We start from the raw sequence: 14511 nt of genomic DNA on the forward strand, positions 1-14511 counted from the left end.
AAATGACAAGGTAATCTGTTTTTTTGTGATGTTGGCTGAGGGATAAATATTGGCCCCAGACACTGAGGAGAACTCCCCTGCTCTTCTTCGAAATAGTGGCCGTGGGATCTTTTACATCCACCTGAGAGGGCAGAAGGGGCCCCATTTTAACGTCTCACCCAAAAGATGGCACCTCCGACTGTGCAGCACTCCCGCAGTACTGGCGTTGGGAGCGTCAGCCTCGATTATGAGGCTCAAGTCTCCGGAGTGGGACTGGAATCCACGACCTTTTGACTGAGAGGTGAGAGTGCTACCCACTGAGCCATGGCTGACACTCAACAGTATGGCAATGGGCACAGTGCCCACCCTCCACTATGGACATTACCTTGACCCTGGGAAGTGGGGTTATGGGAGGGGGTGTGGCGGGGGCAGTGGGCAAGGGGATGGGCAGAAGTCCCACCCCTCTGAAGACCCACTGCCATTGATCCAGGTGCTGGAAATCCAGCGAGAGCATGCTCGGTCCTCCCCGACAACACATAGGCAGGGACGCGGGCGAAAGGAACTCACGGCTTTGCGTTTGAGTAGGTAGTCCAATCTCCAGCGATTCCCTTCCACCACAGGCCTCTTGAGAAAGATTTCTGGACTCAGCCTGTGCTCCACCAAATCAAAGAACAGAAGAGCGTTAAATAGATATCTATACATTTAGGCCCATTCAGTCCCAGAGATCCGTTGCAGACCTAGAACTCTCCATAACACAGGGTTCCAATATCAACAACATCAACAACTTGCATTTATATAGCGCCTTTAACATAGCAAAATGTCCCAAAGAGCTTCACAGGAGCGATTATCAAACAAAATTTGACACTGAGCCACATAAGAAGATATTAGGACAGGTGACCAAAAGCTTGGTCAAAGAAGTAGGTTTTAAGGAGGAGAGAGAGGTGGAGAGGTTTAGGGAGGGAATTCCAGAGCTCAGGGCCCAGGCAGCTGAAGGCACGGCCGCCAATGGTGGAGCGATGAAAATTGGGGATGTGCAAGAGGCCAGAATTGGAGGAACGCAGAGATCTCGGAGGGTTGTATGGCTGGAGGAGGTCACAGAGATAGGGAGTGGGTGAGGCCATGGAGGGATTTGAACACATGAATAAGAATTTTTTAAATCGAGGCGTTGCTGAACCGGGAGCCAATGAAGGTCGGCCAGCACAGGGGTTATAGGTGAACTGGACTTGGTGCGAGTTAGGATACGGGCAGGAGAGTTTTGGATGAGCTCAAGATTACGGAGGGTGGAAGATGGGAGGCCGGCCAGGAGACACTTAGAATAATCGAGTCTGGAGCTAAGAAAGGAATGGATGTGGGTTTCAGCAACAGATGAACAGGAGTATTTTCTCAATCATTCTTCCCGTTTTCTCCCCTCCTCTCCTGATGGTTTGTTTTTAAGCTGCATTTACTGCCCACCCCTCATTGCCTTGAGAAACCAGTTGGACCCTCTTTTCAAAGCAATGGAATGACTTGCTTCAGAAGGGATAAAAAGTCAACCACTTCATGTGGGACTGGAGTCACATGTAGACCTGACCAGGCAGGGCCAGCAGATTCCGTTCCCTGAAGGACATTAATGAGCCAGTTGGGTTTTTAGGACAATCTGGCAGTTTTCATGGTCATTTCTTTTCCTGGTGTCGGCCCACGAATCACCAGATTTATCGAATTCAGTTTCACACCTTGTGATGGTGGGAATTTGAACTCACGGCCTCTGGGTGCTGACCCTTCCCTGGGGTCTAGGTCCACAGGCTGCCCATGGCTCGCTCGAGGGGTAATTTTTCATGGGTAATCGTTGTGACAGGTCATTTGGCAGTGATGGGCATTGATGGCCGGCCCAATCCCTGTCCTCCGTCAATGTCCACGGGCGAGAGAGAGAGGTTCCCGCTCCTGAACCAACCCTGCTTGATTTTCTTTTTTTGTTGCTGCTTTGCAAACAAGGTGGCACTGAGGCAAAATGCACCAGCTTTAACCATCTCCCCCAGCTGAGCTGGGCAGGCTTGGTACTTGTGGGGCCGTCCTGGACTGGATATCTCGGTAACGCACCGTGCATGGAGTCCGGGGAGGCTGATTCTTTCAGTTGGCGCTCGGGTCAAGAAATGGCGGGCTGCGCAGTCCAGTGATTTTCCGTTCATAGCGGGCAGGAAATCAGGTCGGGTGTGGACAGAAATGGTCCTGGCTGTAATGCCACCCATGGATGAATAGTCTGTTGACGTTTACTGTCAAGGCTAATGCATGAAGATGGCTGGGTGGGTGTGTTTAATGGTGGGGTGTCAGGCACCTGTGAACTATTACCCCAGCTGGGAGCAGGGTGGGGGTCAACACCTTCAGTGAAAGGGGAGGAAACTAACGGGAAAAATGATTAAAACAAGAACATAAAATCAAAGACTAACATCACATCTCGACCGACCGACTTACCACCAGTCTGTGATAAATATTTCCTCCTTTGCATCTTCCATAGCATCTGCCAAATCTTCAAAGTAGCCTTTAGCATTTACGTACCTGTGTATAAAATGAGGCAGGGATTATATTTACATAAGCGTCTCATCATATCTCAGAAACATTTCAAACACTTCACACTTCTCTGTATTAAATTTCATCCACCATGTGTCTGCCCATTTCACCAGTCTGTCTCTGTCCTCCTGAAGTCCAATACTATCGTCCACATTGTTAACTGTATTTCTGAGTTTTGTGTCATCTGCGAACTTTGAAATTAGACCCTCTATACCCAAGTCCAGTCATTAATATATATCAAAAAGAGCAGTGGTCCTTATACTGACTCCTGGGGAGATGGGGTGTATCTCTCTAAAGAGAACAGAACTGTAAACTTCCCTCCAGTCTGAAAAACAACCGTTCACCACTACTCTCTGCTTTCTGTCCCTTAGCCAATTTTGTATCCACGCTGCCACTGTCCCTTTAATCCCATGGGCTTTAATTTTGCTAACAAGTCTGTTATGTGGCACTTTATCAAATGCCTTTTGAAAGTCCATATACACAACATCAACCGCACTCCCCTCATCAACCCTCTCCGTTACTTCATCAAACGTTACTTCATCAAAGAACTCAATCAAGTTAGTCAAACACGATTTTCATTTATCAAATCCGTCCTGATTTTTATTTATTAGCCCATTCTTTTCCAAGTGCCAATTAATTTTGTCCTGGATTATTGTCTCTAAAAGTTTCCCCACCACCGATGCGAGGCTGGTCCCTTCTCTTTACAGAAGCTGACTGACCTGCTGTGTATTTCCAGCATTTTCTGTTATTTTTGGAGATAGAAGGATTTAAGAGTCAGTGAGTAATTGGGGAGATGGGGAGTGGGGAGGTGGGGAGCGGGGAGATGGGGAGCGGGGAGGTGGGGAGTGGGGAGATGGGGAGTGGGGAGGTGGGGAGGTGGGGAGCGGGGAGATGGGGGGTGGGGAGTGGGGAGGTGGGGAGGTGGGGAGTGGGGAGGTGGGGAGTGGGGAGGTGGGGAGCGTGGAGGTGGGGAGATGGGAGGTGGGGAGTGGGGAGATGGGGAGTGGGGAGGTGGGGAGTGGGGAGGTGGGGAGTGGGGAGGTGGGGAGTGGGGAGGTGGGGAGTGGGGAGGTGGGGAGTGGGGAGGTGGGGAGTGGGGAGATGGGGAGTGGGGAGGTGGGGAGATGGGAAGTGGGGAGGTGGGGAGTGGGGAGATGGGGAGTGGGGAGGTGGGGAGTGGGGAGGTGGGGAGTGGGGAGGTGGGGAGGTGGGGAGTGGGGAGATGGGGAGTGTGGAGGTGGGGAGTGGGGAGGTGGGGAGTGGGGAGATGGGGAGTGGGGAGTGGGGAGGTGGGGAGTGGGGAGGTGGGGAGTGGGGAGATGGGGAGTGGGGAGGTGGGGAGTGGGGAGATGGGGAGTGGGGAGGTGGGGAGTGGGGAGGTGGGGAGGTGGGGAGTGGGGAGGCGGGGAGTGGGGAGGTGGGGAGTGGGGAGATGGGGAGTGGGGAGGTGGGGAGGTGGGGAGTGGGGAGGTGGGGCGTGGGGAGATGGGGAGTGGGGAGGTGAGCAAGTGGGGAGATGGGGTGTATCTGTCTAAAGAGAACAGAACTCTTTGGGCTTAATGACCTCTTCCTGTGCTTACACTAATGCAGAAACAAGCACCTTTCTGAAAATTAAAATGAAAAAGCTGAGATATTTAGCGAGAAGGTGCAACCCATTCCCATTCGTTTCCTGCCTGTTACGCAGTGATTGGTTACCATTTGGAAAGCGTGTTTTCATGCACAGCTGCGAAGGATTTAAAGCGTTGATCCTCCAGGAAGACTTTGGCATGTTTGTGAATGAACTCCTCTATCGCTTGACCCCACCATCGAGCATGGCGGTAATTGTTGCATTTAATAATCAGAGTCCTGGAACAGGACAGAAAGAACATCAGTCAATTTGTGTTTCAGTGTTGGCCAGAACTCTCTCAGTACTGCCCCTCCAACAGTGCAGCGCTCCCTCAGTACTGCCCCTCCAACAGTGCAGCCCTCCCTCAGTACTGCCCCTCCAACAGTGCAGCCCTCCCTCAGTACTGACCCCCCCAACAGTGCAGCTCTCTCTCAGTACTGCCCCTCCGACAGTGCAGCCCTCCCTCTGTACTGCCCCTCCAACACTGCAGCCCTCCCTCAGTACTGCCCCTCCAACAGTGCAGCCCTCCCTCAGTACTGCCCCTCCGACAGTGCAGCCCACCCTCAGTACTGACCCTTGGACAGTGTAGCCCTTCCTCAGTACTGACCCTTGAACAGTGCAGTATCCCCTCACTACTTCCCCATGGACAGTGCAGCACTCCTTCAGTACTGCCTGTTGGGCGGTGCAGCCCTCCCTCAGTACTGACCCTCCGAGAGTGCTGCACTCCCTCAATACTGGCACTGGGAGTGTCAACCTAGATTTTGTGTTTAAGTCTCTGGAGTGGGGTTATGAACCCCCGACCTCCCACTGAGCCACGGCTGGTATTTAAACCAGACCTGCTGAAATCGAACACAGTGCTCCGACAATTGTTCTGGCTCTGATCAGCTGACTCAGCACAGTCTGTTCCTTCGAACCCGACATTAAGTTCTGTTAACAAAACATCTTTTACTGGATCAATCGCCCGGACTCGTTTGTTTGACTTGTTAATGATTCCCTAGTAACACATCATCCAAAGTAAATGATCGTGTGCTATAAAGACTTCCTGGGTTTAATTACAATGTAATCGACACTCTCCGATAAACATTTCTTTATTACTTTCCCATCTGCTCACATCTTTCCAGTTCACTAATTGAAGGTTAAGGCCTTTCATTTTTCATTTCAATCTGCCTCATTGGTTGGGGATGGATTTGTGAATTTATCATCACTATTGTCCTTCCTCGTGACAATATTTGCACAGCGTTTCTGTAAATGTTGCAAATTCGAAGGCACCTAGGGAACCAACCCATAATACTAAACAACATAAGCCACGTTGGCGCTGATAGAAATCAATTCTCAGCCGGTTTTCAGTTGTCTCCGAGGTACGTCAATTGTAAATCCCTTTAAGACCGATTACGGTGGATTGCTGGACCTCTTGCCCAATTTTGCCCCATTTGTGCCATGTCACACCGCTGCTCGAGATGAGGCTGGATAGAGGTTACTCTTAACTCTACCGTCACCTCACGTGGGTGATATAATGGCCTTGGAAAAGGTCCAGAGGAGAGCTACAAGAATGATTCTTAGCTTAAAGAACCTCAGTTACTCAGATAGGCTTAAACAGCTGAGTCTATTCACTCTAAATCAGCACAGACTTAATAGCGACCTGATAGAGGTCTATAAAATAATGAAGAGGCTGGATAACATCCCTATTGATAGATCATTCCAGTTTAACAGGTTGGGGAGGACCAGGGAACAGGAGTTTAAACTATGGAAGAGTGGGAATAGACTGGGTGTTGGGCGGTTCCTCTTTCCCCGGACAGCAGTGAGCCTCTGGAATGTGTTGCCGGCTGGTGAGGTGGGAGCCGACCCTCTGCCTTCAAGAGGGAGCTGGATCGGTTCCTGACTGGGGGCAGAGAGCGCACCATATAGAAGAAAAGCTTCTTTACAGATAACGCTTGGTTTCCATTGCCCGAGGGGGTCGGAGAGGAATTTTACACAGTATTTTTTCCCTTATTGGCCCTGGGTTTTTTCTGTTTATTTTTGCCTCTCCCAGGAGATTATATTGGGCGGGCAGGGGGTGGCAGTGGGGGGTTAGGGGGGGTGGGACAGAGGGAGAAAGTGTTTAGTCACGATGTTTCGACCATCATGGTGTGGGGCAAGCTTGGTGGACCAGCTGCGCTTTTCCTGCCCATCAGTTCCCTATGTTGGTATGTCAGCGTCATAATGGCCTCAGTACCCGTGAGTCATGGACGGGGAAGAAAGATCAGCGAGGATTCCCGTTCACTCTCCAGTGACTCCTGCCGATTATCAGTGATCACAACATTATTAGTTTCAGAGTAGTTATGGAAAAGGACAAGGAGAAAATTAAATGTGAAAATACTCGACTGGAGGAGGGCGAATTTCAGTGAGTTGAAACGGGATCTGGCCCAGGTGGATTGGAATCAAAGATTGGCAGGCAAAACAGCAATTAAACAATGGGAAGCCTTCAAAGAGAAGATGGTTTGGGTACAGAGTAGACACATTACCACGTGGGGGAAAGGAAGGGCATCCAAACCTAGAGCTCCCTGGATGACTAAAGATATCGAGATTAAAATGAAACAGAAAAAGGCTTATAACAAATGTCGGGTTCAGAATTCAGTAGAGAACCAAGTTGAATACAAAATGTACAAAGAAGCAAAGAGAGAGTATGAGAATAGATTAGCAGGCAACGTAAAAGGGAACCCAAAAGTCTTTTATAAACACATAAACAGTAAAAGGGTAGTCAAAGGAAGGGTGCTGCTGATTCGGGACCAAAAAGGAGATCTTCTTGTGGAGGCAGAGGGTATGGTTGAGGTACTAAATGAACACTTTGCATCGGTCTTCGCTAGAGAAGAGAATGCTGCCAATGTAGCAGTAAAGGAGGAGGCAGTAGAGAAATTGGATAGGATAAAAATAGATAAAGAGGAGGAACTTAAAAGATTGGCAGCACTCAAAGTCGAAAAGTCACCCGGTTCGGATGTGATGCATCCTAGGTTACTGAGGGAAGTAAGGGTGGAAATTAAGGAGGCTCTGGCCACAATCTTCCAATCCTCCTTAGATATGGGAATAGAGCAAGAGGACTGGAGGATTGTAAATGTTACACCCCGATCAAAAAAAGGGGAGAGGGACAAACTAGACATTTACAGGCCAGTTAACCTAATGTCGGTGGTGGGGAAACTTTTAGAGGCAATAATCCGGGACAAAATTAATTGGCACTTGGAAAAATATGGGCTAATAAATGAAAGTCAGCACGGATTTGTTAAATGAAAATTGTGTTTCACCAACTTGATTGAGTTCTTTGATGAAGTAACGGAGAGGGTTGATGAGGGGTGTGTGGTTGATGTTGTGTATATCGACTTTCAAAAGGCATTTGATAAAGTGCCACATAATTGACATGTTATCAAAATTGAAGCCCATGGGATTAAAGGGACAGTGGCAGCATGGATACAAAATTGACTGAGGGACAGAAAGCAGAGAGTAGTGGTGAACGGTTGTTTTTCAGACTGGAGGGAAGTATACAGTGGTGTCCCTCAGGGGTCAGTATTAGGACCACTGCTCTTTTTGATACATATTAATGACCTGGACTTGAGTATTAAGGGCAAAATTTTAAAGTTTGCAGGTGACACGAAACTCGGGAATGTAGTATAAATAATGTGGGGGATAGTAACAGACTTCAGGAGGACATAGACAGACTGGTGAAATGGGCAGACACATGGCAGATGAAATTTTACGCAGAGAAGTGTGAAGTGATTCATTCTGGTGGGAAGAATGAGGAGAGGCAATATAAAGTAAATGGTACAATTTTAAAGGGGGTGCAGGAACAGAGAGACCTGGGGGTGTACGTACACAAATCTTTGAAGGTGTCAGGACAAGTTGAGAAGGCTGTTAAAAAAGGCATATGGGATCCTGGGCTTTATTAATAGAGGCATAGAGTACAAAAGCAAGGAAGTTATGCTAAATCTTTATAAAACACTGGTTAGGCCTCGGCTGGAGTATTGTGTCCAATTCTGGGCACCACACATTAGGAAAGATGTCAAGGCCTTGGAGAGGGTGCAGAGGAGATTTACTAGAATGGTACCAGGGAGGAGGGACTTCAGTTATGTGGAGAGTTAATTGGCAAAAGAACCAGAAGCAACATGAGGAAAAAAAAATTTATGCAGCGAGTTGTTATGATCTGGAATGTGCTGCCTGAAAGGGCGGTGGAAGCAGATTCAATAATAACTTTCAAAATAGAATTGGATAAATATTTGAAGGGGAAAAATTTGCAGGGCTATGGGGAAAGGGTAGGGGAGTGGGTCTAATTGGATAGCTCTTTCAAAGAGCCAGCACTGGCACAATGGGCCAAATGGCCTCCTTCTGTGCTGTATCATTCTATGATCCTATGATCAGGTAAGAACAAAGTTTGGCCTGCTTGTGTTCTGCTTAACATTGGAGAACCCAAGGAAAGATCAAAGACCCACAGTGCAAGGCCCCCAGAGAGGTTGAGAACAGTAAAGAACGAACGAACGAACTTGCATTTTTATAGCACATTTCACAACCTCAGGACTCCTAAAGCACTTTACAGCCAATTAAATTCTTTTGAAGTGTAGTCACTGTTGTAATGTAGGAAACGTGGCAGCCAATTTGTGCACAGCAAGATCCCACAAACAGCAATGAGATAAATGAGCAGATAATCTGTTTTAGTGATGTTGATTGAGGGATAAATGTTGGCCCCAGGACAACTCCCCTGCTCTTCTTCAAATAGTGGCCATGGGATCTTTTACGTCCACATGAGAGGGCAGACGGGGCCTCGGTTTAAACGTCTCATCCGAAAGGCGGCACCTCCGACAGTGTAGCACTTCCTCAGCACTGCACTCTGAGTGTCAGCTTGGATTATGTGTTCAGGTTTCTGGAGTGGGACTTGAACCCATGATCTTCTAACTCAGAGGTGAGAGTGTGACCCACTGAGCCACCATTGATTGTGATTTGATGCAATTATTACCAAACGAGCACAGTTTGTGCCATACCTGGACAGGTTTTCGATTCTGATGCCGTATTTAGTCTCCGTGTCCTTGGTGCCCATTTTGATGCTGAATTCTTTGTCCACTAGCAGAACGAAGGCAATGGCACCCGAGTCTGGCTTCATGTACAAGAGGAAGGAATCTTTCAATGCCAACCACCTGAGGGAGAAAACACAAGGGCAGCGCTAGAATGGACACCACAAACAGACCCTGCTCAGGGCAACAGTAACGGTTTAGAGTGAAATTGACCTCTGCACCCCCTGTGCTCGTTGACCTACATTGGCTCTCGGTCCGACAATGTCTCGATTTTAAAATTGTCATCCTTGTTTTCAAATCCCCCCATGGCTCTCGCCCCCCCACCTCCCTATCGCTGTAAACTCCTCCAGCCCTACAACCCTACAAGCCCCAATTTTCATTGCTTCACCATTGGTGGCTATGCCTTCAACTGCCTAGGCCCTAAGCTCTGGAATTCTCTCCCTAAATCTCTCCACCGCTCTCTTCTCCTTTAAGACGCTCCTTAAAATCTACCTCTTTGACCAAGTCGCCTGTCCTATTATCTCTTTATGTGGCTCGGTGTCAAATTTTGTCTGACTATGCTCCTGTGAAGCATCTCGGGACGTTTTACTATGTTGAAGGCACTATAAAAATAGGCAGGAATAGGAACATAGGAACAGGGGGAGGCCATTAATCCCCTCGAGCCCGTTCCGCCATTCAATTAGATCATGGCTGATCTGTATTTTAACTCCATTTACCCGCCTTGGTTCCGTAACCCTTAATACCCTCGCCTAACAAAAATCTATCAATCTCAGTTTTGAAATTTTCAATTAACCCACAGCCTTTTTGGGGAGAGAGTTCCAGATTTCCACTCCCCTTTGTGTGAAGAACTGCTTCCAGACATCACTCCTGAAAGGCCTAGGTCTAATTTTAAGGATTTGCCCCCTTGTTTTAGAGGAAATAGTTTTTCTCTATCTATCCTATAGAAGCATAGAATTTTGCAGCACAGAAGGAGGCATTCAGCCCATCCAATTAGTCCCACTCCCACTTGCTCTTTCCCCATTATCCTGCAATTCCTTTTGAAAGTTACTATTGAATCAGCTTCCACTGCCTTTTCAGGCAGTGCATTCCAGATCATAACAACTCGCTGCGTAAAATAATTTCTCCTCATCTCACGTCCGGCTTTTTTGCCAATTAACTTAAATCTGTGTCCTCTGGTTACCGACCCTCCTGCCACTGGAAACAGTTTCTCCTTATTTACTCTATCAAAACCCTTCAAGATTTTGAACACCTCTATCAAATCTCCTTTAACCTTCTCCACTTTAAGCAAAACAACCCCAGCTTCTCCGGTCTCTCCACATAACTGAAGTCCCTCATCCCTGGTACCATTCTAGTAAATCTCCTCTGCACCCTCTCCAAGGCCTTGACATCCTTCCTAAAGTGAGGTGCCCAAAATTGGCCACAATATTCCAGCTGAGGCCTAACCAGTGTTTTATAAAGGTTTAGCATAACTTCCTTGCTTTTGTACTCTATGCCTCTATTAATAAAGCCCAGGATCCCAAATGCTTCTTTAACAGCCTCCTCAACTTGTCCTGCCACCTTCAAAGACTTGTGTACATACACCCCCAGGTCTCTCTGTTCCCGCACCCACATTAACATTGTACCATTTAGTTTATATTGCCTCTCCTCATTCTTCCTTCCAAAATGCATCACTTCACACTCCTCTGCATTAAATTTAATCTGCCATGTGTCTGCCCATTTCACCAGTCTGTCTCTGTCCTCCTGAAGTCTGTTACCATCCTCCACATTGTTTACTACATTTCTGAGTTTCGTGTCATCTGCAAACTTTGAAATTATGCCCTCTATACCCAAGTCCAGGTCATTAATATATATCAAAAAGAGTAGTGGTCCTAATACTGACCCCTGGGGAACACCACTGTTTCCTTCCCTCCAGTCTGAAAAACAACCGTTCACCACTGCTCTCTGCTTTCTGTCCCTCAGCTAATTTTGTATCCACGCTGCCACCGTCCCTTTAATCCCACGGACTTTAATTTTGCTATCTACTCGTTTAATCATCTTAAACACCTCAATTAGATCACCCCTTAAACGCAAGTTGTAGTTGTTGTTGTTGAACTGCTGAGGGTCACTACAAGAGGGTCTGGTGAACCTGCTGCCATGATCGTCACCTTTGTCTCGATGGAAATTGGGCTAACCCTCACAAGATTAACGTCTGGTTCACGTACCTCTTGGACCAACGATAGCAGACCTGGCTCCTTCCGCAACAGTTTAGACCTGGAATTCTGTGACCCCCGGAGCGCTTCATCACAAAACCTTCCCTAATAAGGAGAAGGAATTCCCATTAACGGTAGTGATCTACCACATGAGGAACACAGCTCCCACATGACATTTATACATAGGGTTGCCAACCCTCCAGGATTTCTGTGGAGTTTCCAGGAATTAAAGACTAATCTCCAGGACACCACTGGGAGCAAAAACCCAGGGAGAAAAATCATAGGAGCAGTAAAAAGAATTGTGTTTTAAAAACATTTTCTTTGAACCCTTTGGTTTACTAGTTATAAAAATATTGGCGATGGGAAAATAGGCTGTTTGACAATCAAGAATCATCCAATGGGGTAAAGAGTCTGTTTGCTCTCTGATTGGCTGTGGGAAGGCGGGGCACCGCGAGGATGGACATGTTGGGCGACCAATGGCGGGAGTGTGGGGGCGGGGCGGTTGGAGGCTGGAGGTCATGCGATGAAACCTCCAGGAATATGTCCAACCTGAGTTGGCAACCCCTATTTATACACCGCGCCCCATTGTCCTTTCTCTTGACTTCAAATCCTTCAATGCTCCTTTATCCAGCTTCGGCCCCTCGGTAATGGTTGGGGACCATCACTGATCCATAAAGAGTTTGATACCACATCTGTTTGATGTGACTGTTGGACAGTGTTAACATGCACACACACATACCTCTGTACCCATGTGGTCATTCACTGGAAAACTGTATTTTAAGGTGTATGGTGTGAATGGATAGTCGTGGCCGACAGGGAGGTACAGTAAACATGTCTGGTGGTGAGACTGGGAATAAATTCACTTGCAACCTTACTTGGCTGAGAATTCATAGCATCATACAACACAGAAGGAGGCCTTTCAGCATGTGCCAGCTCTTTGAAAGAGCTATCCAATTAGTCCCACTCCCCCGCTCTTGCACCATAGCCCTGTAAATTTTTCCCTTCAAGTAGTTATCTAATTCCCTTTTGAAAGTTACTATTGAATCTGCTTCCACCGCCCTTTCAGGCAGAGCATTCCAGATCATAACAACTCACTGCATAAAAAAATTTCTGCTCATCTCCCCTCTGGTTCTTTTGCCGATTACCTTAATTCTGTGTCCTCTGGTTACCGACCCTACTACCAATGGAAAAAAGTTTCTCCCTTTTTACTCTTATCAAAACCCCTCCTAATTTTGAACCCCTCTATTAAATCTCCCCTTAACCGTCACCTTGATACAACTGATTAGCCACTTCAGAGGGCAGTTAAGAGTCAACCACGTTGGTGTGGGACTGGAGTCACATATAGGCCCAGACCGGGTAAGGACGGCAGGTTTCCTTCCCTAAAGGACATCAGTGAACCAGTTGGGTTTTTAACGACAATCCGACAGCTTCATGGTCACTTTTACTGAGACCAGTCTTTTATTTCCAGATTTTATTTTAAACTGATTTCAAATTCTCAAACTGCCCACAGGTGGGATTTGAACTCAGGTCCTCCGGATTATCACTCCAGTAACACAACCACTACACTACACTACAGTACACTCCGTTAACCGCCCGCACTGAAGAGGAATTTCCCAGATTTTCTCCCCCCTAGACAGCGATCAGATGCAGCAACCTTGTCTGACCTCTCCAATCCCCAAGGCCAATTGTAACCAGTCTACAAACATGCTGGCTGAGATCACCGAACTCAACACAGACCGGCAATGGAACGTCCCAATGTGACACTGAGCCACTCGGACCGTCCCGGTCCGAGTGGCTCAGTGTCACATTGGGACGTGTATCTGCGATGCCAGAAATAACGAAAGTATAACGATAACCCCCCCAACCCCCACATTTTTTATATTTTAAAGACCATAAACCTTACGAGTGAGGCTGTGGGGAAGAGCGGGAGGGTGGGAACTAATCTTTTAAAGAGCCGGCACAGACACGATGGACCGAATGGCCTCCTTATGAGCTGTAAAATTCTATGATGCTATGATACAGAAACATTACCCTAAGGGTAGCACAGTGCTGAAGGAGATAAATGAAGGAGAGACTGATTCTCACTTACAGGCCCTTTGGTCCTAGATGGTGAATGAATGACAGCTGACTGACAGCAATAAATTCCATCTGCAGAAGAAAAGAAAGGAACTTGCATTTATATAGCGCCTTTCACGACCTCAGGACATCCCAAAGCACTTTACAGCCAATGGAGTACTTTTTTGAAGTATAGTCGCTGTTGTAATGTAGGAAAATTGGCAGCCAATTTGCGCACAGCAAGATCCCACAAACAGCAACATGATAATGACCAGATAATCTGTTTTTAGTGATGTTGGTTGAGGGATAAATATTAGCCCAGGACACCGGGGAGAACTCCCCTGCTCTTCTTTGAAACAGTGCCATGAGATCTTTTACATCCACCTGAGATGGCAGATGGGGTCTCGGTTTAACATCTCAGCCGAGCAAGAGCACCTACAACAGTGCAGCACTCCTTCAGTGCCGGCACTGGGAGTGTCGGCCTGGAACTTGTACTCAAGCCTCTGGAATGGGGCTATGAACCTACGACCTTTTGCCTCAGAGGCAGGCATGGCTACTCACTGAGCCATGGCCAACACAGGGAAGGAACACAGAAGCAGTGTCAATAAGTAATGTGACACCGTGCTCCAAGGCTGGACATTTAATATATATTAATGACCTGGACTTGGGTGTACAGGGCACAATTTCAAAATTTGCAGATGACACAAAACTTGGAAGTGTAGTGAACAGTGAGGAGGATAGTGATAGACTTCAAGAGGATATGGACAGGCTGGTGGAATGGGCGGACACGTGGCAGATGAAATTTAACACAGAGAAGTGGGAAGTGATACATTTTGTCAGGAAGAACGAGGAGAGGCAATATAAACTAAAGGGTACAATTCTAAATGGGGTGCAGGAACAGAGAGACCTGGGGGTATATGTGCACAAATCTTTGAAAGTGGCAGGACAGGTTGAGAAAGCGGTTAAAAATGTATATGGGATCCTGGACTTTATAAATAGAGGAATAGAGTACAAAAGCAAGGAAGTTTTGTTGAACCTTTATAAAACACTGGTTCGGCCACAACAGGAGTATTGTGTCCAATTCTGGACACCACACTTTAGGAAGGAT

General features: G+C 47.4%; 1 protein-coding gene across 3 annotated transcripts in view; it reads right to left on the reverse strand.

Moving 5' to 3' along the window:
* The window catches only part of LOC137331231 (phospholipase D1-like), a 154750-nt gene that overhangs the window by 73171 nt on the left and 67068 nt on the right, over positions 1–14511 (reverse strand). For all 3 annotated transcript variants that reach the window (XM_067994874.1, XM_067994875.1, XM_067994873.1), the window contains exons 7-12: positions 13438–13496; positions 11361–11453; positions 9130–9282; positions 4219–4368; positions 2428–2511; positions 547–628 (exon numbers count right to left, since the gene is read on the reverse strand). In XM_067994874.1, the coding sequence (XP_067850975.1) occupies positions 547–628; positions 2428–2511; positions 4219–4368; positions 9130–9282; positions 11361–11453; positions 13438–13496 (621 nt within the window). The remainder of the gene's footprint in view (positions 1–546; positions 629–2427; positions 2512–4218; positions 4369–9129; positions 9283–11360; positions 11454–13437; positions 13497–14511) is intronic.

The sequence above is a fragment of the Heptranchias perlo genome, chromosome 13 (assembly GCF_035084215.1).
Source record: "Heptranchias perlo isolate sHepPer1 chromosome 13, sHepPer1.hap1, whole genome shotgun sequence".
Classification (NCBI taxonomy): domain Eukaryota; kingdom Metazoa; phylum Chordata; class Chondrichthyes; order Hexanchiformes; family Hexanchidae; genus Heptranchias; species Heptranchias perlo.